Source organism: Cygnus atratus, chromosome Z (genome assembly GCF_013377495.2).
Source record: "Cygnus atratus isolate AKBS03 ecotype Queensland, Australia chromosome Z, CAtr_DNAZoo_HiC_assembly, whole genome shotgun sequence".
In the NCBI taxonomy this organism is placed as follows: domain Eukaryota; kingdom Metazoa; phylum Chordata; class Aves; order Anseriformes; family Anatidae; genus Cygnus; species Cygnus atratus.
Window position 1 is genome coordinate 29,810,522 of NC_066396.1, and position 23,773 is coordinate 29,834,294.

Genomic DNA, 23,773 nt, shown 5'->3' on the forward strand with positions numbered 1-23,773 from the left:
CCAACAGAACACACGGGCAAGTAGAGAAGCGGCTGAGAAAGGAGCCTGGGCATGAGCACAGGTATCAGCTGAGTAATAAGAACAAGCATTGTGGCTGTAGGTCAATTGTGTCATAAGGCCTTCTCTTCAGCTACTTAATTTTTATCTTGAAATAAAAATAAACTCATGAACCAGATTTCTACGTAATTATGAACCTTTTTCTGATTTTCAGCTTAGATTCATTCAAGCTAGCTCATTCCCTTTTATTCTGCTGCTGATATTAGTCATTAGTTTAATTAACTTCCCTCCCTTACTTTATTCTATCCTACCCTGTAAGTAGGGCCTGTAGCCCCAAATCTCTGTTGTCTTTTTACAGCGCTAAGCAGACTTTGAATTCTCTCACAAGGCAGCTTGTCATTCCCTGATAATTTTAACTCTGCACTAATTCTAGATTCCTCATACAGAAATGATCCGAATTATGTAGAAAATACCAAGGAAGTATTACTCTTTTCTGCATCAATACTTTCCTGTCTGTATTCTTTATTTGTACTACAGTTGTGGAACCTCCAACCCTGGAGATACTCAAAAAGCCAACTGCACATGGCCCTAGACAACTGGTTCTAGCTGGCCCTGCTTAAGCAGTGTGGGGATTGGACCAGATGACCTCCAGGCGTGCCTTCCAACCTAAACCGTTCCGTGATTCCACACTAGAAAACCTCGCCTGATGTTCCCAGACTTTGCTTGATCCTCTCACATTTTCATCACACTACTGGGTTAAAATTATTCACTGATTACCTAATACATTGGGGTTTTTCACCCTTTCTTTATTACTTCCAGCTGGTGAGCTCTGATTGTAGAAATTCCTATTAGTCTCCATCTTCTTGCTCTCCTTCTTATCAAATTGAATTCTAATTTATCTCAGTTCTTCAGGTCATCAGTTCTTGTATTACAGCTTTCTCTTGACAAAATCAATCAAGTTTGTCATCCACAAATTATATTAGTATTAACTACTCACAATTTCAAATACAAAACAAAAGTAGATCCAGACCAAATCTTGAGGATCTTCGTTATAATCCTGCTAAAGCCAAGCGATCCATGTTAAGCACAAACCTTTGACATCTCCTCTTTACCCCAGTGCTCACCTTTCTACTGATTTCAATGTCCTTCATGCTAACTTAATCTTCATACCACACTAAATGCTTTCATGAGTTTATAGTACATCTACCACATTTATTTTGGAAAACAGAACTGATTTTCCAAGAAAAGACATACTCAGTTTGGCAAACTTCATTTTATCTTCTTGTCCATTTGGCTCTATACCTTTTCTTATTCTTTCCTCCAAAATCCTTGTCACATGCCTTGCATACCACTGAAGTTGCCATAATCGATCTGAAGTTAAGATGATGACTTTCCACCACTGTGATACCTGAACAGGGTATCACATTACCTATCTTAGAGGGTAGTGAGGGGTACCCCTTTAGAGGACTGCATGAACTCTCTAAACGTATCATATACTATTTTCAAGGGACCTGCATTATCATAAGATTTTGGATGAAAATTACATTCTTCAAAAAAAAATTAACAAATCCTAAATTCCAAGTTTTGCTTCTCCATTGAACATGTACTACTTCATTTTTCAACATTAATTTCATAAGCCACACAATTTTTCTCCCAATGCTTAGCTGCCTATTCATATTAAAAAAAATAAGAAATGTATTTGGTGGGGTTTTAAAAATGTTCATAGATATACATTGCTGTGTTGCCCAAATATATTTGCATCTGTCAGCAGCTATAAATATTTTAGTTTTTCTAATTACTCTATCATTATTTTCAATGAAGTATACACACACAGCTAGGAAACCTAGCTCTTAGCTCTGGAAGTTAAGACCAAGAGCAGAAAAAAAATATTTTGTCTGTTTCAGTAGCAGAATGCAAAGTCAATCCAGTTAATTAAAATGATTTATGAAGGTGACACGCCATGGCCCAGTGTTGTCTTCATGTACAGTGAACACTGTCTTAGCATGCCTCGCTCACTAGGAATCAGAGCGAACATTAATGCATCTATCAGATTTTCCATAATCCTCAATATTGATCATTTAATCAGGTCCACCACTGGCAACCATGAGGCAAGACCCCACTTTCTGGGACTCACCTTTCTCTTTTCCATCTTAGCAGGGCACTGTGGCAAGATGATCAGCTGATAACTGCCCTTGATCGTGAAGGTGTAAGGGCATGATTCCTGTCTGTATCCCTTTATCTGCTCTTACCATCCCTATCCTCTGCCAGAACAGCAGCATCTGAATGCAGTATGGAAGGAAATCACTACATGTGTCACTACTTCCAAATATGTAATGCTTACTTCAGCTGTATTTACAACTTTAGAATTATTTAGAACTTCAAATTTTTTTTCTATTTTTTTTTTGAATCAGGAAAAGAGAAATTAGCACACAGTTTGAACTGCAGGGAAAGGCTATAAAAGTAGAAAACTTTGACAGAGAAAGGATCTGACTGTAACAGAAGGAAAAAAAAAAGAAAAAAAAAAGGGTGAGATTTTTGTCTGAAAAAGAGAAAATCTATTTCAAGTTCTCTCCCAGTCATTCTAAAAAGGCAAGAGATTATCTGAAATATTAAGTTTGGTTCTATGTATCAACCAGACAGACTCACACACACATACCTTTTATCCTTTGCAACAGTGTCCCATAGCCCATATCATACTGATAGGCAAATATAAAGCTTAAGGGAACTATTGGCAGTAAAACTCCTGGGTTCTTCTTTTTTATTGCTCTGTTTAAAAAAAAAAAAAAAAAAAAAGGAAAGAAATTAAGAAGGAAATCCATAATTATTTAGGACATTCAGCATACCAGCACTGTTAGTTGAGGTTGATCTTGACAGTCTAGGACTTGCATAACCTTCTACACTATTTAATTAAAGAAGAAGTCATCTTAATTTCCTTGAAAGAATTTGGTTGCCTTCTGGTCACCTTGTGTGACCTTCTGTGCTCAACTATCAACTCAAAGGTATTAGAGAAAATGCTTCAAGTGAGTTTTTAATACATTTAACATGAAATGGGATAATCTAACCAGTGTTGCACTGCATATATCCATCCAGCCTCATGCAACATGTTGTAATTGAGACCTTAGAATCTGTTCCAAATGCATCCTAGTGCACAGAGAATGCTTAATGCATAAGATGCATTTTATCTGTCGTATGTACACAAAACTACAAATATTCCTACATTTCCTCTAATCACTTCATAGCACAAGAAGAACATATTACCTAATAAGAGTACTATAAGGCAAGTTCTTCCACATGCAATGCACATTTTCAGCTAGTATTTTTCTCCCCACGAGAAACCTGCACTCTTCATTCAAATTTTAAGTGACCATATTTCAGAATATATGTACTTGTTCACTGACATTAAAAAAATTCGGCTGATGGAGTATTTGTACCTAATGACTAGTTCATTAAACCACAATTCAGACAAGAAAATAGTATGGTTTTCAAAAATCCCTCCTGTTACATACACAATTTTTATGTCAAATTTTTAGTAGTTCAGCTATATCATTTTATTGTCAGGTCACAGGTCTCTGCTTTTATGTAAGTATGTAGTACAGACATAATATGTAAATATGTAGTACAGACATAACTAAATCACATTCAGAAGCAGACAGAAATCAACAGAGTCACTTAGTTATTCCATCAACCTCTGAGCAGTTACTGGATAAAAATAACTAGCAGATAAAATGCAAAAGGAAGATCCAGCACTATAAAAATATAATTGTAATCTATTTACATTTTTTATTAGAAAATAAACTTCATACCCCGCTGTTAAACCTATGGCAGCAAGCCCAAAGAATGTCCCAAAGTATTTAAGAAATTCCCGTGTCCAAGCAATCTGCATGGCTGTTTGTCTCTCTCTCATCTGATTCTGCATCAGTAGTTGCCTTTCCAGCTAAAAGAAAGGAGAGAGGTTAAACGAAATTAAGTCACCCATGTATTTTAAAGATTAGTCAATCTCTCATTGATCTATAATCCAAAACGTTAAGTAAGAAGGTTTCCTTTTTGTTCTTTTACTGCAGTCATTCATAGGTATTGACTGAGAAGGATCTATGAAGAGTTTACACCAAGAAAGCACTAAGGTCAACCAGCAAATGCTTTAGTATAGTCTTTCTAATGCTCCTTCACATGGTCAAGAAAATCAAAATACCAGTGTCAGGTTTTGTGAGCTCCCTGAGTCTCACTGGCACTCCCTAGGTTAAGGTTCTCTGACCTTTGCATTTCCACAGTGATCCAAAGGGTACCATCCTGCTCTCCATTTTTTTTCTGCTTGTAGCTGTCAGAATGTGTCTTTAGGGTCAGCCTTGACATTTTTTCCCCTTTGAGAATTTCTTTTCTCATTAATGATGCATCATCAGGATAATATCGCGAAACAGCACAGTTTATAAATACAGAAAAAGACTGCGAAGATATCACACCTTTTAAAGCTAATGGAATACATCACAATAGTCCCTGAGGAAATACTTCCGGTACTTCTGGAACCAAAATAAAAAATAATAATGCAAAAAGTACCATCTGGACAATATATTAACACATCAAAGAACCTTCCATGGTACAGAAACATAAAAAAAACCCATAGACTATTTATTTTTTAAAAAATAGATGTTCTGTCTAAATATATTGGTCAATATTTGCCCAGAGAGGTTGTGGATGCCCCATCCCTGGAGGTGTTCAAGACCAGGCTAAACGGGGTCCTGGGCAACCTGATCTAGCAGCTGGCATCCTTGCCCATGGCAGGGGGGTTAGAACCAGATTATCTTCAAGGTCCCTTTCAATCTGAGCCATTCTATTATTTCCATTAAATAAATACTAAAAATTTAGTATTTCTTAAAAGTTCTTCTCTACTGTACACCAAAAAGCACAATCGTTTTTCCTGCTTAGAGTGCTGCCAAAAATAGGAATTGTGCAGAAAATAAGCAGTCTGAAACTTGAATATATAAGTTAGTTAACACAATAAGAAGTCTGCTTCTTCCCGTTAATATTTGTAACTCAGTTTAGGGAAAAAGCAGAGTACCTGATTTGGTATGCCTAGCTTAGCTAAGTGAGTTGCGTAAGAGTCCAGCAAGGTACAGGAAACTGAATACCAGCTGCCTAAAGAAATGTATTCTAGAAAAGAAAGAAGAAAGAGAGAATTCAGAAAGTTCACTTCTCATGCATCTGTAAAGTAAGTAATTAAATCTGTTCTTTTCTTCTGCTTTCTAATTCAAGAATAATTTAAAAGATTTGTAATTACTTAAGGTTTCCACCATTTATTCATCTCCATTACTATTGATTTAGCCTGAACAGAACACTTTCTGTTAAATTGTTACTAATTATTTCTTCAGACTATGTTGATCTTGCTATCTTATTTACAAGGTCATTCAGTATCTAGATAGGTAGAATTAATTTTTTAGACAGCATAATAAAAAAAGGACAGATCTAATTACATATAATTGTACACAGTAGGAAAAACAACATTCACTGTAGTCTCACAATACTGTTTCATCTCTTTCCTCAAGACTTACATTGCAATTGTTGTTTGTACAAAAATATCATCAACAGGCTCTAGTTTCCTGACATCCGTAATTTTCAGATCACTTTTTTTCCAGAAGAAATAATTACATAGCGGCTGACAAACCACTTAATAAAATATCAAAATAATTAGATTTTATTTTGTCACCCACGAGAGACTTGGAAATTCTAAAGTAAGCAAGCACACTGCCCGTTAATTAGCCCCATTGTGGACCCAAATGTCCTAAGCCTGGTAAATTGCTGAGGGTTGATGCGACAAGATAAAATAATGACATGTAATATCAGTGTAATGATCTCTATTTTTCCCTTCAATTTGATGATGTATGTAGTTTGCACACGTGTGAAAAGTACTAAGGGCCCTTTGTTTGCTTGCTGGCACAGATGAGGAGTTTACGCTTCCAAAACACACAGCAGTACTGTAAATGAGCTACAATTTGAAGACATACATGGGGAGGAAGTGGGACAAGGTTATGCTGATGAAATATAGATCTTGACAAAAGGAAACTTACTGGAGCAGGAGAACAAAACTCGACAGTTTATTATGCATGGATAGTAGTGGGAAGTAAACATGGAATAAAAATTTTTATATAAATAATTTTTATATAAAAGTTTTAATTTTAAATCTACAAGAGTAAACTAAAATATGACCTCTTTAAAAAAATAATTCAGTTACTGCTCAGCAGCCCTTTATAACCCCAGACTTTAAAAAAAGATAATTACCAGGTCACAGACACTGAGGTCACACAAAGACCTTTCTGCAGGAGCCTGTCCTATCAAATTTCAAAAGCCCAAGGTTACTTTCATGTATATTTAATACAAATAACAAGTAATTTATGAAAATAACTTAGTATAAATGAAAACAACTTGTTTTGTACATTATGAACAGCAGTCAGATAACATACTCATACAATTTTTCATATTCTTTTTTAACCAGAAGAATATATTTTTTCCCTATTTGTAAAGCCTTCAACTTTCTACACGGTACCCCCATCCAAAAAGAAGCAGGAAAACTTCATAGAAAAACCCTCGTAATTCCTTTCTTCTGAGCAGACTTCTTCATCGTGGACATAGCATCTTGCCTCTATGGAACATAATATTGTATTTAAATTCAATTCTCTAAAAAGGATGCTTCTGGGGGGAAGTTTAGACTGATGAATGTTAAGACAAGCATTTTATGTGTATGCAGGAAAATGTGGCATAATCAGGAAGAAAATGTTTCATAGGAATCTTCATGTACAGAAAGCTGCAAAAAGTTGACATTCTATTCAACGAGTGACATTTAGCTAAACTAATAATTTAATTTTTGCTACTACTCAAGTTGCACAATGTTACAATGAAAATTTTATTAAATGAGATCTATTATTGTACATAAACTTAAAATTTTGCACCAAGAAAGTGTGAAGATGTTTTTGGAGATGGTAAGTACTCTACAGTACTGCTGTATAGGCTTGTAGTTAAACTGATTGTTATTTAGTAAAAAGTTATATGAAGAAAATCAAATAAAAATACACAAATATCACTAAAGATGCTCTATTATCTTTTTGAATCAGTGCAATGTTATGCCAAACCCAGGAATACATCTCCCAAACACCAGAAATACCCTTTGTTCTGTCCTCCTTTATTCTACAAATCTTCATTCTTACTTCCCATTTCTTCCACACCAATATCAGTCATGTCACTCGGCAAAGTTTTATCCTGCCAAAACAAAGGGCTGTAGTACTGTAGCAGTAGGACTGTAATGGAAACCTGAGTAATGGAGAGATTTAGTGTTCCATGGCAATTCTGCAATTGCTTCACTGGATTTCAAGCTTTACTTAAGTAAAAAGAAAAGTGGAAACTGAGCAACAACTAAGGCCAAAGTTGTCCCAGGACACAGAGTTTCATCACACAACTTACTGGAATAATTGCAGGAAAACTGGTTTGGAGAATGTCTGAGCTCTGTTTGGCAAGTGCTCTAGCCAGTGCGCTGCTGAATGACATGGGCCAATGCCGCTGGCACATTCCAAGCACAGGAACACATATTCAGAGCATGCCCCTCTGTCAGACTCTGACAAAGCAGATAGGAGGCAGAGCACCACAGAGATGACCATGTCCTAAGAGCATAACCCACCGTCTGCTGACAAAACGGATTTCTATTAGCAATGTTCGACGGTGAAAGTGTAAATACATCTTAAATTAATTTTGGATGCTCTCATTTAAGAATTTAAGCATCTGCAAGGGAACTCAAGCAGTCCCTGTGTACTTCAATCTTTAGGACATTCAGGCATAATACTTTGGTGCTTGCCCATTCAATACGCCAAGCTTAATTGGACATCTTAAGCTCCCACAGTTTTGCATGAATTGGATAGCCTGATAGGCTGACTTTACAGTGGCAAACAGCTATTGGTAGGTCATAAGGCAAAACAAGTACATTAATAATTTCTTAATTTCAGGATCCTGGTCAACCTGCTATAGCTGGCCCTGCTTGAGCAGGGGGTTGAACCTCCAGAGGTCCCTTCCAACCTCAACCACTCTCTGATCCTGTGACTTTAACCTAAAGCAAGTCAGGACTTGACGGCAGATCTATATAGGGAAAGATTCAGGAGCCCACCACAAAAGATGATTCCAAATTAGATGAAAGATACAAAACCATATCGTGTTTGACTGCAGTTCAAATCAATATCCCATTTTCACCTGTTAATTTCTTAATAATTGTGTCTTATTTTCCTCCACATGTGTTCTATTGAAAATGCCAGCCATGCTGTCATAGTGAAAGGATAGAGAAGACTTTTGACCTATTAACATGTAGATTTTATGACAAAGGCCAGGTCCCACACCCTTAAGACTTTGCAATGAAGTTTAAGATAACTTCTTTTCCCATTACAGAAGATCAGAAGGAAAAAAAAAAAAGTTTATTATTCATACTTACAGGAGTTGTGCTATGGCTTACTTAGCATTATCTCACTGACATGATTAAGTTGACTTCTGAGGAAAAAAGCTATAGTGGTGTTTCATACACAAAGGTGAACAACACTCCACTGTTCGAGTGCCATTTCCCAGGGTATAAATTATATTTAACTTTAAACACTTAGGCTTCCCACTGATATAGCCAAAAACCTTTGATAGGGACTATTTACATCACTGCACTTGTATAAAAAGTACAGCTTAAAGGGACTCAGGTGCAGATTTACTATGGGAAGAAGGGAGGTGCTGTAAGCTTCCCACTCAGGTTGCTCCGCATGGCACAAGAGAGCTAAAGCTGTGATGTGGATGCATGGGTACACACCCAAGTATGCTTTTTTGTTACTGTCGGGAAATCGTGTCCTACAAGAATCGGACCACATTTTAAAGACACATATGAAAGTAAGTGAGTATCATAATTTAAAAAAAAGTGACACTTTTTTGTGAGTTTAAATCCATAGCAAACAGGTTTTCTTAAATCAAAGTACCAACTTCTTTATTGGTAACAAATATTGATGGTATCATTTTAAAAATCAAGTTCAGTATTTCAAAATAAAATGGGTTCTAGTAGCAAGTGACATTTTATATTTTATAACACTCTCAGGAGGACCAAATTAGAATTAACTTTCCTGTTTAAAAAAAATACAGTTAGTAGTTTCTCAACACTGTGTAAGACATTGTAAGAGCTGATTAGCATTTGAAGTCTGACACATACCAACTGTTATAGTAAAAGGAAATCAATCTGACAAAATGAAACATGACAGATAAAGAGAAGTGAGGCGGAGAGGGAAAAGGTCAGTTACTGTGAAACTGATAATTCTAATACACTAGTCAGTGGTAGCCAGCCTTATCGTTTCTATTGATTATTCTTCACACCATGATGTCAAACCATAGAAAAGAGCATTTATGCCATCATTTCATTGATTAAAATCTAGTGGGAGAAAATTCTCATCTGAAATAATTTAATCTACTTTGACAACTTGTAAAAAAAAAAAAAAAAAAAGAAAATAAACATCCCTCTTCGGATTGCAAGCTACATCATCACTGGTAGGTAAGATTGGAAATTTCTGATGCTTTAGACTGCTTATTTTCTCTCTTTCTTTCTGCCTTTCAGTTTCATGTTCACATGCTGTAGGAAGGAATAAATACTACTTTGGTCCTGTATTAGGATGATGTGCAAAAGCAAAACAAATAGGATGCAAGGTGGTGTACAAAGGTTCAACAGTGGAAGCCACAGACAGTGCAAAATGCTCCCTCCTGGCTGTCCAGGTGCATTAAATACCACTTGCTTGATGTATCTGGAGAGAGAAAGACATAGTAACCACCCCTTGATAAAGCCTCCATTACGCAATCCATTTAATGGCTCTCCTGGTGGATATGCCCTTCTCTCCAACCCCTCCAGAAGAGCGAGCAGAGCAAAGACTCAGCTTGAGAGCAGCCCAAGGCAGCTGAACTACTTAGGGAACTGCATTTCATGTCACCATCTTTAAGACACAATTATGCTGACAGTCCTGTATACAGATATTCAGACAGGAAAGTAATTAATCTACCTTAGAAGGAATTATCAGCCAGGTAAATATACACACACATCTCCACTTAAGTTCTACAACTCACAATACAAATTTAACAAAAGAGAAACATTAAGAAACTGCAGTATCCTTACAGTCGTTTTAAAAGAACTTACAGCTCTGTCGCAGCCTAATCCCTTGCACATCTGTTAGAGGTGTAGGGACCACGGCTACTGTGGCTATAACAGAAGGTTATTTCCACTGACAGCTTTTCCATGGTCAGAGAGTCTGAAAGCATTCTTTAAACAACTTCTGACTTCTAATTTCTGAGTACTCAGGGGCAAGGTGAAAAAGAGATATAAATTTTCAAAAATATGATGGTCACATACAAAAACCTACAAACCGCTTACAAAGCATATAGAAAAGTTGGTCTACACGTAGTTTAGCTAAATAACTGCATAAACACCTTACAGTAGAAATGCACTACTCATTTCTTAGGCAGACTAAAGATTAAGGCTTATGTGACTCGTCCTGGGTGTCATCCTACCTAATCAATGTGCAAAAATAGGAGCTGCTACAAATAGCTGTTTAGCAAAAATAAATTGAAAATAGAATAGTGATACCTATATTTACACCTACGTAGTAAATCACTAGAGTGCAATACAGAGATAATAACTTGTAATAATTACACAGCATTTGCTCAGTTCTATGACCAACATGCACATAGAAGTATCAGGAAATAGGCCTCCAGATCAAACAGTTAAAATAAATCAGACTTAAATGTTTTATTCTGCAGCTTCGAAGCCTGCCTATAAATATATTTCACTTATAGTACGCAGAGCAATTAAAATTATTAGCACTGCAAGAAATTAAACTCTCTAAAAAGCAAACTCAATTTTTAAAACTTCCAATTGCTAAGACATCATAAAATATTTACAAGCAAAAAGGGGTCTCAAAACATCAGTCAGATGCCAGAATGTAACCTGCACTGAAAAAATACCCCATATGCTCCTGTTATTGTCAATAATTTAACGGAATTATATGCCTTTTAAAAAGAATAACATAAGAAGCATGTAAATCCATCTGAAGTTTTAGGCTGTACAAAGGAGATGCTCCAGTCTATGGGCTGCTATACAAAAGTAAGGTTTCTTGGTAGTAGCCTAGCATTTCTGTGCTTCTGCTTCTTGGCATTAGAGCAAAGAACACACAGTGAGTGTAGAAGGGTGTCTTCTACCTGCACTGAAGAATCTTATATCTGCAGAGTAAGCTAAGTTTTTGGACACCGTATCAGTGTTTAAAAATCTCAGGAGTTTTATACATGGGCTGTAAAGACAACCCAAAGTCTTTGGATAGACAGTTATGTTAAAAGAGAGCTTGAAATAGCAATATAGATAAAGCAGTGTAAGACAGTCAACATTACAAGTAATTCAAAAATCTGACTAATAGCTGAATAAGTAGGAACTAGTCCATTTATTATATCCATTCCTCAGTAATTTCTCTAAGTATGGTCATTGTGGCCTCTTATAGCTTGTTTCATTGTTGTAGTTTTTAAAGAAATGGAGACTTGGCATTGAATCAAAAATGAACACCAGAAGAAATGGCTGCAAAATGATACTGCTGTATGAAAGGCTGTTACAATACCAACAAAATCTGCAAACATGATGTTTCTTCCTATCCATTTCAGATTCTTGCAAAATCACTCACTGTTGCTCTCTTTACAGCACTTTGTTACAGAATTAAAATAGATGTAAGATCTCCTTATTTATCCATTTTACATCCTGAGCTCTTAACAAGTTCTGCTTGATAGAGCTCCCCCCCCCCTTTTTTTAAACTTAGCATTCACGAAATACTTTTTCATAGAAAAATAAGCAAATGGCCAGATTTGACTTCAGTGGATGTAACTGAAGACTGAAATGGTAGCTTTGCTCTATTAACAAGGAAGGAACTTCAGAAAACTCATACCGCTAAAGGAAGCGCCTTCAGAAGGCGTTTTTCCTTTGAAATGAGGTAAATCCCCCCCATGACCTAAGCCTTACATGTGTAAGGGTTGGATGAAGGTGCACCTCTGAGCAAGACAAATTATAAGCTGCATTCATAATGAGATGTACTAGTCACAGATATTCTTCAGAGAAAAGACTGGCAAGACTGATTCCACTGAAGAGACGAACTTAACACTTGTCTCATTACTGGTGGAACAATCGGTCTGTTCTGCATCTTTTGCTGGTACTGCTTGCGTGTTAGAAATATCAATTAAAATTTGCTCTTTGTAAAACACTGCATTTATTTTTTTGAGAGTATTGTATACTCTGCCTGATCACTGCAGCTAATTCCAAACAAAATGGCTTTTTTTTTCTTGTGAGACAGATTGCTCTAATCTTCCTCAACACAGATATCATTCATCTTGTTCTGTTCCATTTGATGCACGCAAACTAATAAGGATATAGAATTGTTACCAGAGAACATTTATTTCCTGAATTAAGCCCAGATCACCTAGAGGGCAAAACAATTTTTCTAATGCTTCAAGACAAATGCATTAGAAATGCCATAAATGCTACTAGTATCTTGTCAATAGAAAACAAATGTAGCTACTTACCGCCCCAAAGGGAAAAGGATGGTAGTAGTCAGGAAAGGGAAAGTTTGCTTACATTTTACTTCGCAGGGAAGAAAGGGAACAATTGTTTTTATTGTAATAGAACTTAAAAAGATAATAATCCTTTAGACCAATTCTCAGAGAAAACTTTAGAGAGGATAAAGGCTAAGGAACTAAAAAAAATGGCAGAAAATTACTCCGTATCTAAAACATTAAGAAAAAATAAATTTTTCAGGTATCATCACCGTGATAGGTCATTTTTAACTAACAAAGATAAATTGGCAAATCTGCAGATAGAAAGAACATCATCACACAAAGTTGCATTAGTCACAGGAAGGAGTCTATATAAAGACACCTATGCAGAAGCACATCTCAGTTCTCTTCCTTTTTTTGATTAATGAAAGTGATAAAGCATAAGGAGTTTTATTGTTCAGAAACTTGACAGCATTTTAACACAGGGGGTTGGACTATATGATATTTAAGGGTCCCCTCCAACCCAAACCATTCCATTATTAGCTATTTTAATTCCTGCTAAGAGCCGAAACATAGTTACATGTCACAGAATCACAGAATCGTCTAGGTTGGAAGAGACCTCCAAAATCATCTAGTCCAACCTCTGTCCTAACACTAACAAGACCTCCAGTAAACCATATCACTAAGGACTACATCTAAACGTCTTTTAAAGACCTCCAGGGATGGCGACAACCACTTCCCTGGGCAGTCCATTCCAATGCCTAACAACCCTTTCAGTAAAGAAGTTCTTCCTAATATCCAACCTAAACCTCCCCTGGCGCAACTTTCGCCCATTCCCCCTCATCCTGTCACCAGGCACGTGGGAGAACAGACTAATCCCCACCTCTCTACAGCCTCCTTTAAGGTACCTATAGAGAGCGATGAGGTCTCCCCTGAGCCTCCTCTTCTCCAGGCTAAATAACCCCAGCTCCCTCAGCCGCTCCTCGTAAGACTTGTTCTCAAGACCCCACACCAGCCTTGTCACCCTTCTCTGGACTCTCTCGAGCACCCCCATGTCCTTGTAGCGAGGGGCCCAAAACTGAACACAGTACTCAAGGTGCGGCCTCGCCAGAGCCGAGTACAGGGGGACAATCACTTCCCTAGCCCTGCTGGCCACACTGCTTCTTATACAAGCCAGGATGCTGTTGGCCTTCTTGGCCACCTGAGCACACTGCTGCCTCATATTCAGCCGACTATCAACCAGTACTCCCAGGTTTTTCTCTGCCAGGCAGCTTTCCAACCACTCATCTCCCAGCCTGTAGCGCTACTTGGGGTTGTTGCGCCCCAGATGCAGGACCCGGCACTTGGCCTTGTTGAACTTCATACAGTTGACCTCAGCCCATCGGTCCAGCCTATCCAGATCCTCCTGCAGAGCCTTCCTACCCTCGAGCAGATCAACACACACACCTAACTTGGTGTCATCTGCAAACTTACTGAGGGTGCACTCGATCCCCTCATCCAGGTCATCGATAAAGATATTAAAGAGGACTGGTCCCAGCACAGAGCCCTGGGGGACTCCACTAGTAACCGGCCTCCAACTGGATTTGACTCCATTCACCACAACTCTTTGGGCCAGGCTATGCAGCCAGTTTTTAACCTAATGAAGCGTACGCCAGTCCAAGCCACGAGCAGCCAGTTTCTTGAGGAGAATGTTGTGGGAAACGATGTCAAAAGCCTTACTGAAGTCAAGGTAGATCACATCCACAGTCTTTCTGACATCCACTAAGCGTGTCACTTTGTCATAGAAGGAGATCAGGTTCGTCAAGCAGGACCTGCCTTTCATAAGCCCATGCTGACTGGGCCTGATCGCCTGGTTGCCCTGCAAGTGCCACGTGATGACATTCAAGATAATCTGCTCCATGAGCTTCCCTGGCACTGAGGTCAAACTAACAGGCCTATAGTTCCCCGGGTCTACCCTCCGGCCCTTCTTGTAGATGGGCGTCACATTTGCTAGCCGCCAGTCGACTGGGACCTCTCCTGATAGCCAGGACTGCCAATAAATGATGGAAAGCGGCTTGGCCAGCTCCTCCGCCAGTTCTCTCAGTACCCTCGGGTGGATCCCATCCGGCCCCATCGACTTGTGTACATCCAAGTGCTGTAGCAGGTCGCCAACCATTTCCTCGTGGATAGTGAGGGCCACATCCTGTTCCCCATCCCCTTCCACCAGCTCAGGGTACTGGGTATCCAGAGAACAACTGGTCTTGCCCCTAAAGACTGAGGCAAAGAAGGCATTGAGCACCTCAGCCTTTTCCTCATCTTTTGTAACTAAGTTTTCCCCCGCATCCAGTAAAGGATGGAGATTCTCCTTAGTCCTCCTTTTTGTGTTGATGTATTTGTAAAAACGTTTTTTGTTATCTTTAACGGCAGTAGCCAGATTGAGCTCCAGATGAGCTTTGGCCTTTCTAATTTTATCCCTGCACAGCCTCGCAACAGCCTTATAGTCCTGTTGAGTAGCCCGCCCTCTTTTCCAAAGATTATAAACCCTCCTTTTTCTCCTAAGCTCGAGCCACAACTCTCTGTTCAGCCAGGCCAGTCTAGTTCCGCGCCGGCTCATCTTTGGGAACGTGGGAACAGACCGCTCCTGAGCCATTAAGATTTCCTTAAGATGTGTGCCTTTTGAAAGCCACCTTATTTTATGATCAGCTGATAAACCATCCACAGTATGTTGACTAACAGGTTAATTGAATTTATTAAGAAAAAAAGAACACAACACTATACTTCACCTTCAAATAAAAACAGACAGCAGTTCCCCCTGCCCCTTCTGATACTCCTCTTTTGCATTCATACTTTTAGCTCATTGCTCAGATATGATAGGAGTAAACTTTAAGTTTGTCCTAGGCTAAGAACATGTGTAACATACAGGTCCCTACCAAGAATAAAACAATAGGCTTATTAGGTCAATTCATTTTACCTAAGTTGAAAAACTCTTAGTCTACCACATAAAGGACAGACATTAATGTCTTCTCCTTTCCACAGTTGTTTTTTTTCTTTTCCTCTGGTGTTTTATTTAATATTTTGCACTTTTGCATAACAAGAATGACTAAAACAGAATGGGACCCAATGTCTAGTTTGTCCTAAAACTTCTAATGATGTATATTGTAACAGGTTCTTTAGATTCTTAATGCATTTTGTATTGAACTGAAATAAAAATCGTGCATATTAAGACCTACACCTCAAATACAAATTCCTTCCCAGTTTAAAACTACCTGAGCAGAGGGAAAACAGGAGAGATCACTGAGCTGCCTGGTAAATAAGTCAGGACTTGCTCATCTCTCCCTCACAAAATGCTCAGTATCTGCACTAGTAAAGGAAGTTGAGAAAAAAGTTATATATTTATATACCTTAAGAACAGTATATTCCATTATTCAATTCAAATCTCACAAAAGCAGTGATTTAAGAAAGGTGCACATATATAAATCTAAAAACTTTCATTTTCATGGACCTCAACAGGCTGGTGGGTTGGGCCGAGAGGAACCTCATGAAGTTCAACAAGGGCAAGTGCAGGGTCCTGCACCTAGGGAGAAATAACCCCAAGCACCAGTACAGGCTGGGGGCTGACCTGCTGGAGGGCAGCTCTGCAGAGAGGGACCTGGGAGTCCTGGTGGACAGCAGGCTGACCATGAGCCAGCACCGTGCCCTTGTGGCCAAGAAGGCCAATGGGATCTTGGGGTACAGAGTGGAAGAGTGTTGCCAGCAGGTCAAGGGAGGTGATCCTCCTCCTCTACTCTGCCCTGGTGAGGCCTCACGTGGAGTGCTGTGTCCAGTTCTGGGCTCCCCACTGCAAGAGGGACACGGAGCTACTGGAGTCCAGAGGAGGGCTATGAAGATGACTAGAAGACTGGAGCACCTGTTGCATAAGGACAGGCTGAGAGAGCTGGGCCTGTTTAGCCTGGAAAAAAGAAGACTGAGGGGAGACCTCATCATTGTGTACAAATTTATGAGGGGAGGGTATCAAGAGGATGGAGCCAATCTCTTTTCAGTTGCGCACAGCGAGAGGATGAGAGGCAATGGGCACAAACTGAAGCACAGGAGGTTCTGGCTGAATATGAGAGGGCGTTTCTTTACCATGAGGGTGACAGAGCACTGGAACAGGTTGCCCAGAGAGGCTGTGGAGTCTCCTTCTCTGGAGATATTCAAAACCTGCCTGGATGCCCTCCTGTGCAATGTGCTCTAGGTGGTCCTGCTCAGCAAGGGGGTTGGACTGGATGATCTTCAGAGGTCACTTCCAACCTCGGTCATTCTGTGATTCATAAATACACAGATACAAACGCTGCTTGTATTTATCTATGCTGAACAAGTAATCCAAACAATCTCATTTCACTTGAACAAATGTTTAAAAAAGGTGCCTCTTTCACTATATATTGTCACGAACTTTACCACTGAAACTTCTGCTTCTTGAAAAGTAAATGGATGGAAATAAGGTCTCTAGAAGGACACATTTGAATATGGGAGGGGTTAAAATAAAAACACCACCACATACATGCTTTAAATACATAACAGACGTGTTTATAGCATCATCCAAATATAATTTTTCCAAAATTTCCCCATAGGTTCTAATGCCTTTCATATTTCTACCACCATCCTCTGAACTTTTCACAGCTTGTCTGCTTATTAAAAGAAGCATTAAAATCTTTTTTTCCCAGCAAAGTCATCAGCCGTGAAAACTTAGTAATTTTAACTCCTGGTTAATAAATCCACAATGACATTTGCTTTTTCTGAAAATTTGTGTTGTTGACTCAGTTTATATATATATTTATATATCAGTATATTATACAGTATATAATATACAGCTCTTTATTTAAGCTCCCGGAGTCTAATCACTTATACCTGATTCATTTATTTAACTTTTCCTTCCTGGATGTAATGCTCCAGACTAGCATTCATTCTATTCCATTTCCTATTATTTCAGGCATTTTGCAGTTCATCATGACAACCTGAATTCTAAACCAATCCTCCAATCTACAATTTTATGCAATGAGTATTTCACTGAATGATGGCCCGATTTTATTTTGAGAAACTGCTGGGTGTCTGGATATAAATTCAAATACTCTGGTCCTCTTCCATCACTTCTTATAATAGGCCTGACTTTATCTATTTATTTATTTTGCTATTAATACTACTTTAATTCATAAAAAATGCAATGTCATTTGGTCTTAAGACATGGTCTGTTAAGAAGCGTCCTATATAGGGTATGGGTATACTTTCATTTCCTATTTAAGGATGAAATGTTGAACATGAACTGTTGAGAAAACTGTCTCATTCCTTTCATTTATTGCCACTCAATGCAAATTTCTTAAGAAAACACAACCATGGCTGGAAAGTAATGGAGTCGCATTGTCTTTTACCTCCAGCCAAGTGCTGACAGCTTAGAGTGAAGAAAATATGTGATATAAAGTTACATGTTTCTATGCTTCTGCTGATTTGTTGTCAGTTTTTCCACATACAAATATTGTTGCCGTGTTTCTTTTGGAATATCAGACCACAATCTAATGAAATTAACATTTACACATTCATGCTATAGTGAAATAATGTCCCAAAGTGTATTTTTATGAGACTAACAGCATCATAGCTGTTTACACACACAGAAAGCAACCAGCAGGATTTTCACTTCAAGCTATGTATGTGCCATAGCTCACGCATTCAGTGTACAGCGCACACATCTCTCTCTATAGGCAAGAACTGAAGGACATCTGAGAGTCTTTTTCAGAAGCAAGTATCTTGTGATCTATAACTCAATGAACTACGTTATTTCTGTAGGTACAGAACTGGCAAGAGTCTGGTATGTTTTTTACACTTCTGAGTTATGTCCAGAAGAACAGTTCAGTTACAGAACTACCTACTACATTTTTTTTTCATCTTTAAAAATTCAGAATATGCATCGTTGCATTAGAGGATGCGTTTACCTAATAGTGCTTTAAATTATCTGCCCAGCTAGTTAACAATTTTAATAACTAGAAAAAATGGTTTAAGTTGTTTTTAATGTCACTATTTCCCTGTTTAACTTTGCAATACTTCCAAAACTTCAAAGGAGCTGTTAATATATAGCATGGAAAAAAAATAAAAAGAACATCAATATATCAGATTAAATACAGAACTGCAGGAGAGCTTCAGTAACACTGGCTGGCCTACATTACAATAGGATTAGAACAGAATACTGTAGTCTTCCAAAGGCTTTAAATGAACTTATGTTGTTCAGGACCCCAAAATGTGGAAAAGATTTTTGAAAGACCGTATCAGCCTCTCTTTTGTTTTTCAAAAAATACGTTGTCACTGCATTGTCAGAACTGGATTATCTACCCCCCACGTTTCCAGCTTTACTTGATATTGGCACTTTTTTCCTCCACGAAGTATAGAATATTTTCCATGCCTACACAGGCAACATACAGGGAAAAAGTTTAATAACTATAACTTCCCAAAACTAACTACTATGAAAGCAGATCTGTGGCTGTTTCCTGGCTATCCAAGATTACCTGGGGAGAAGAATGCACTTTACAATCTGACATAATAAAATAGGGAGAAGGGATGGCAGAAGAAGGGGGTGAGACTATCCAGAGATTCATATTGCAGACAGGAGGTTATAATCAAACATTTTTATTATGGGTAAATACAAGATTTGTCAGAAGTATATTATTTCCCTAGCCTGTTTATTATCTCAAAGGTTATGTGGCTCCCATCAAAGATTAATTTGGAGGATTATCTCTGACTCCTGAATGCAATTAAGCTTTCCCACAGAGAAAACTATATCCTTTTGTCTGATAAGGAATTCTCTTGCTAGAAAAGAAAAACAACAAAACTGAACCAAAGAAAACTCCAAATCACTTTGAACTGCTCCCCCCCCAATACAAACAAACAAAATGTAAGTTACAGAAACATTGATAAGCCCTAAGCACTACCTAGTCTCCTCTTTCCAGCACCTTCAGAGATTTTTCCTTTCCCCTTTATTACTTTCTTCTAAAACTTAGATTTTTCAAGCCCTCCAGTCTTCCACGCTTATCAGGCTGATCTGCCCCTGAAAGACTGCCAGAGCCAACCTGCTGGAACATTAAAACAAAACGTTTATAGTAAATTGTATTTAAATAATGGTTATAGCTTTTTACTGCAATTGCCAATTTTGACAAATTAATATATGTGCTACAGCTGGATACATAATACAGAGCAGTGCTGGGAAAGTTACCTGTTAATATAGCAATATATATTATACAGGTCCCATTAATTATGTTTTTATTTTCAAATTTTGTAATATCACTTTCTATTTTAAACTTTTATAATTGTTGTAATTTATATTTTAGAATTAAAACAATTGTATTTCAAAATATAAGGAGGTTGTACAATTCTTTTTCAAGAAAATGATTCCCACAGAAACTAGATTTTTGCTTAGTTTTTGCTGGGTGGGCAACCTGGCATGCAGGGCATGCTGAAGCTTTAATTCTGAATTCCTTTTCTTACAATGCTATCTCTGTATCAGTATCACATATACCTGGAAGTCTATCTAATGTACTGTTAAAAGTTAGGCCAGTCAGAGCTCATTTCAACAGACTGCTGAACCATGCACGTGGTACTCAAGAGGAGAACAGACATCAATTTTCAGTCTGGCAAGAAGCAGACATGAGGAAATACTTCCTCACAGGATCCACAAAATACAGTGGGCTACAGCCTGAGCCTACTTCAACAGTGGCCAGAGCATCAGAGTAACTCAAGTCAGAAGAAACCTCAGCAGGTTCTGCTCAGAACAGTATTAGCTGTATGATCAGACCAGGCTGCTGAGGGCATTATTCAGGGGGGTCTTTGAAAACCTCCAATGATGCAGGTGGCACAGCTTCTCTCGGCTTCTGCTCCACTGCTGGGCTGTCCATGTGGGGAAAAAGGTTTCTCCTTACATTCATAGTCTCCCCAGCCTTGTTTCAATTTATGTCCACTGTCTCTCACCCTCCTTTGAACAGCCACTGTGCACACCACTGTGAACAGCCTGGCTCTGTTTTCTTGATAGCCTCCTAAAAGTTACTGGTGGGGCTGTTGCTAGATCCTGTACACCAGAAATCAACCCTCCTACTGATCAAATCAGTCCAGCTCACTGGACCACCTCTCAAGAAGTGCTCCAGCCCTGGGCCACCCTGATGGTCCTGTGCTGAGCGTTCTCCTTGTCAGCTATGTTTTTCCTAGGGGGAAGTGTGGAAAAGACAAAAACTGGACTCAGTATTTAAATGCATTTAACAAAGTACTGAATAGAAGCTGACAGCCATTTTGTTTCCCCCCAACTTTCTGGCTACACTACTATTTGTATCAAGCCCTCATTGCTGCCCCTTTTGATTCTCCCTGCTGCCAAAGCAGACTGCAGGCTTATGCTCTGGTCTCTGTCTTCCAGGGTTCCCTTGGCCTTCTCCACAGAGCTGCTCCCATTAGCACCCAGCTTATATTGTTGCCTGGCCAGGGACAGGACTCCGCATTTGTCCTCACAAAATTTCATCAGGATCCTGTCAGCCCTTTCCTCCCAACCGTCCATGTTTTTCTGAATATCAACCGTGCCCTTGAGTGTACATCATCTCCTCCACGGCACTGACAGAAATGTTAGTCAGGTCCCAGGACAGACCCTGTCAGTACCTAACTTGTTACCAGCCGCCAGGTAGACTACAGTTCACTAATTAAAATCCTCCTAACCTACCATCCAGCAATTACTTTTTACAGATGTTGCTGTAAGACTGAAAGGTTGGGACTTGGATACTGTGGGAGATAGTGCTGAAAGCCTTGCTAAAGCCAAGGTAAATGATGCTGCTCTCCTACCCTCCACAACTTGAGTGATTTTATCACAAAAGGCAGTCGAGCTAGCCAGGTATAATATACCCTTGTCAGTAAATCCACGCTGATTATTCCCAGTCATTACCTTCTCCTTGTGTACCGATCCCTATTCCAAGACAAGCTGCTCCATGATTTCCCATGACACCAAAGAAGGCCATCTGACCTGCAGTTCCCAGATCACCCTTCAGCCTCCTTTGAAAGTGAGGGTTTACTTTAGCTAGTAACCAGGGACCTCTTCTGATCTCCATGACCTTTCAAAGACTATAGAAAGCAATCTTTCTGTGACATTGGTCAGCTTGCACAGCACCTTTGGGTGCAGTCTGTCAGGTCCCATGGACTTTTGTGTACTGAGTAAGCATTCCCTGTCTCCATTCTCACCTACTGCTGATACTTCCTTTCCTCCTTGAACTCTTGTCATGAACTGCAGAAGCTGAACGGGCCTTGTTCAACAACAAGGCCTGCAAGACCACAACAACAAAGCACCTCAGCCTTATTTGTGTCTGCTGCAACTAATCTGCCTGTCACATTCAATGTGCCCACACCTTCCTTCCTCGGCATTTTACTGCAAAAGTAGTGGTAGAAGCTCCTCTTATTACCCTTTGATATCCCTCAAAAGCATCAACTTTAGATGAGTTAGACCATCCCTACATGCCTAGAATTCTGCTTTTGTAGGTGGTTCCTACCTCCAACTTACACATATGCCCCCAGAAGGGCATAAACTAAAAGCTAAATCTGGGTGGGTGTGTGGGTGACACAGAGAAGGAGTGGCATAATATTGAGTTGATGGGGTTTCATTCAAAACGAAAGAAAGCCTTTTGGATTCCTCTGTGCATGGGAAAGTTTAACAAAAAATTCACAGGAGAGCTTAAGGTATACCCTGAATGAAGAGCTTTTAATATACATTTAAAATGTCTTTCACAAATCAACATAAAAATATTTCTCTATAGTGCAAAATAAATTTAGTAAGCTTTGCTCTGCACAGTCTAGGAATCAAGTTCATTAACAGTAAGAGATTCAGTTTAAAATTTTCATATGTACTGTGCCACAACCTTCTACCATCGTTTTGCTTCATATCACTCTAAATATCACTATATAGTGTACAAGTTTTCTTATACTTTTTAAAAATTGTTTGAAGACAATGTACTTAGATTATGCACTAATCATACTTAAGCTGGTCTTATCACAACTAAGTCTTTAGCAAGCTTCAGCAAAGCATGTGAATTCAGAGAGTTTCCTATTTCAAAACCAATTTGATAGTTAAGGAATGTCACTGTCTACAAACACCAAATAAAAAAAGTCATATTTAAAGTGTTCCAACCTGTGCTGAGGAATGTATAATCAACCACAAATACTGCCGCACTCCTAGCTGTCAGTTTCAAAATGTCTTTTTTCTGTGGTTGCTTTGTACATGTGAAAATAGCTTTATAATTTAACTAGCTATTTCAATTACTTTTTGAGGGTATACATTTTTGTTGTCAAAAAATGGCACAGGACAAATATCTAATAGAACAGGAAGTACAGAACATAGTTCTTCAAAGAAAGAAATAAAGAATGTACCTCATTTTGTGTTAAGAGCACTCACCAAGCTCATGACAATAAATACTCCAATGTACATGCCCTGAGATTTGGAACCTCCTCTTATGCACTCAACCACGTTAAAAGCATTTAGCAAGGCCATGTGATAGGCTTGAGCTGTAGATCTGATATATTAGGTGTTTAGAGAGAATTTTGCAAGTTACACTTTAAGGAACAGGCTTATGATAAAAATGAAGTCTCAACAAACTTCTATCACAAACAGTTTTCTCTTGATACAGACTGGTATTTCTTCCTGGAGCCACACCAAGACACAATACAAACAACTGGCAAGTCCTTCAACATCAAGGCAACCTGACAGTCTGGTTTTTATTTTTTTTTCCCCGAAAGCATACGATAAAATTTACAAGGCCACAATCACTTATTTTTGCAGAGTTACCCCAAAACGTGTATAAGGGAGAAATGTGCACATGACTTTATGATACATTTCAACATTCTCTACTTGAATGTAGTCAAGCTGTTTTGGGTGTTCAGCACACCAGACTGACTCTAAAAATTGACCAGATTTAGGATGCACTAAGGCTTGTGATTTGGAGAGTTCTTTGTCAACTTCTATCATGTTACTCACCTTCCTGTATCAATGACTAAGCAGCTTTTTTTTTTCGTCTCTCCATTTGGAAGAGAGCATATGCTTTTTTTTTTTTTTAATCCAATTGTTCCTTCATGGAGATTCACAGCACAGAATTCCCATTCCAAAAAATTTACAGGAATTTTATGACTCTGATGACATGCAAGGAACACATATACAAGAAGCCTTTGCAGATTCTGTTTCACCAGCACCAGCTGTGTT

General features: G+C 38.6%; 1 protein-coding gene across 2 annotated transcripts in view; it reads right to left on the reverse strand.

The window, feature by feature from the left end:
• The window catches only part of PLGRKT (plasminogen receptor with a C-terminal lysine), a 30,418-nt gene that overhangs the window by 3,895 nt on the left and 2,750 nt on the right, over nucleotides 1–23,773 (reverse strand). For both annotated transcript variants that reach the window (XM_035567662.2, XM_035567663.2), the window contains exons 3-4: nucleotides 3,801–3,931; nucleotides 2,654–2,763 (exon numbers count right to left, since the gene is read on the reverse strand). In XM_035567662.2, coding sequence (XP_035423555.1) covers nucleotides 2,654–2,763; nucleotides 3,801–3,931 — 241 coding nt within the window. The remainder of the gene's footprint in view (nucleotides 1–2,653; nucleotides 2,764–3,800; nucleotides 3,932–23,773) is intronic.